The sequence below is a fragment of the Cebus imitator genome, unplaced genomic scaffold, assembly GCF_001604975.1.
Source record: "Cebus imitator isolate Cc_AM_T3 unplaced genomic scaffold, Cebus_imitator-1.0 Scaffold34, whole genome shotgun sequence".
Lineage (NCBI taxonomy): Eukaryota > Metazoa > Chordata > Mammalia > Primates > Cebidae > Cebus > Cebus imitator.
Genome location: NW_016107349.1, coordinates 1,671,330 through 1,672,451, shown reverse-complemented (window position 1 = coordinate 1,672,451; position 1,122 = coordinate 1,671,330). Strand labels below are relative to the sequence as shown.

The window sequence follows — 1,122 nt, the reverse complement described above, 5'->3', positions numbered from 1 at the left end:
AAAAAAAAAAATATATATATATATATATACACATATATCCAAAAAAAAATTTTTTTAATGGTTTTGTCTGTACTGAACATATACAAACATCTTGTTATTATTCCCTAAATAATACAGCATAACTACTATTTACATAGCATTTACATTGTATTAGGGATTATAAGTAACCTAGAGATGATTTAAAGTATATGGGAGGGCTGGGTGCAGTGGCTCATGCCTGTAATCCCAGCACTTTGGGAGGCCAAGGTGGGCGGATCACAATGTCAGGCGATCAAGACCATCTGGCCAACATAGTGAAATCCCATCCTTCTAGAAAAAAATAGTAATAATAATAAAATAAAAAATAAAGTATATGGGAGAATGTGCATAGGTCATACACAAATATACTGTTTTATATAAGAGACCTAAGCATCCATGAATTTTGGTATCTACAAGGGTCCTGGAACCAATCCCCTGCAGATACCAAGGGAAAAGATTTATTAAGAGAGTTACTACAAGAAATTGGCTTACATGATTGTGGGGGCTGGCTAGGCCAGTCTGAAATCCACATGGCAGGCCAATGTGGAACTCTCCAGAAATTGAGTTCTGCTGCTGTCCATCGGAGAAATTTCTTCTACTTCAGGGGAGCTCTGCTGTGCTCTTCAGGCTTTCAGCTGATAGATCAGGCTCACTCAGACCACCTAGGACAATCACCCTTACTTAAAGTCAACCAATTATTAATTTTTATCATATCCACAAAATACCTTGACAGCAATGACAAGGTGAGTGTCTGACTGAATAACCAGGACTGTAGCTTAGCCAAACTGACAAACAAAACTGACCAACACAATATCCATGTCAGTAATCTTTAAAAGCATTTTATAAATTTACCTATCAACTCTCTTACTACAGAAATTCAGCATTCTTCCAAAATTTCGCTAATATAAGTAATGTTGGAATAAATAAAACTGAAGTCAACAATGCTGTAAACTGAATGTTTGTGTCCCAAAATTCCTATGCTAAATTTTTTTTTTTTTTTTTTTTTTTGAGACGGAGTTTTGCTCTTGTTACCCGGCTGGAGTGCAATGGCACGATCTCGGCTCACCTCAACCTCCGCCTCCTGGGTTCAGGCAATTCTCCTGC

General features: G+C 37.2%; 1 protein-coding gene across 1 annotated transcript in view; it reads right to left on the bottom strand.

Annotated features, from left to right (window-relative positions):
- Positions 1-504: 504 nt before the first annotated feature.
- Positions 505-1,122, bottom strand: part of LOC108301459 (nudC domain-containing protein 3-like) — a 10,391-nt gene continuing 9,773 nt past the window's right edge. The window contains exon 3 of the mRNA XM_017524617.2: positions 505-680. Coding sequence (XP_017380106.1) covers positions 668-680 — 13 coding nt within the window. The 3' untranslated portion in view covers positions 505-667. The remainder of the gene's footprint in view (positions 681-1,122) is intronic.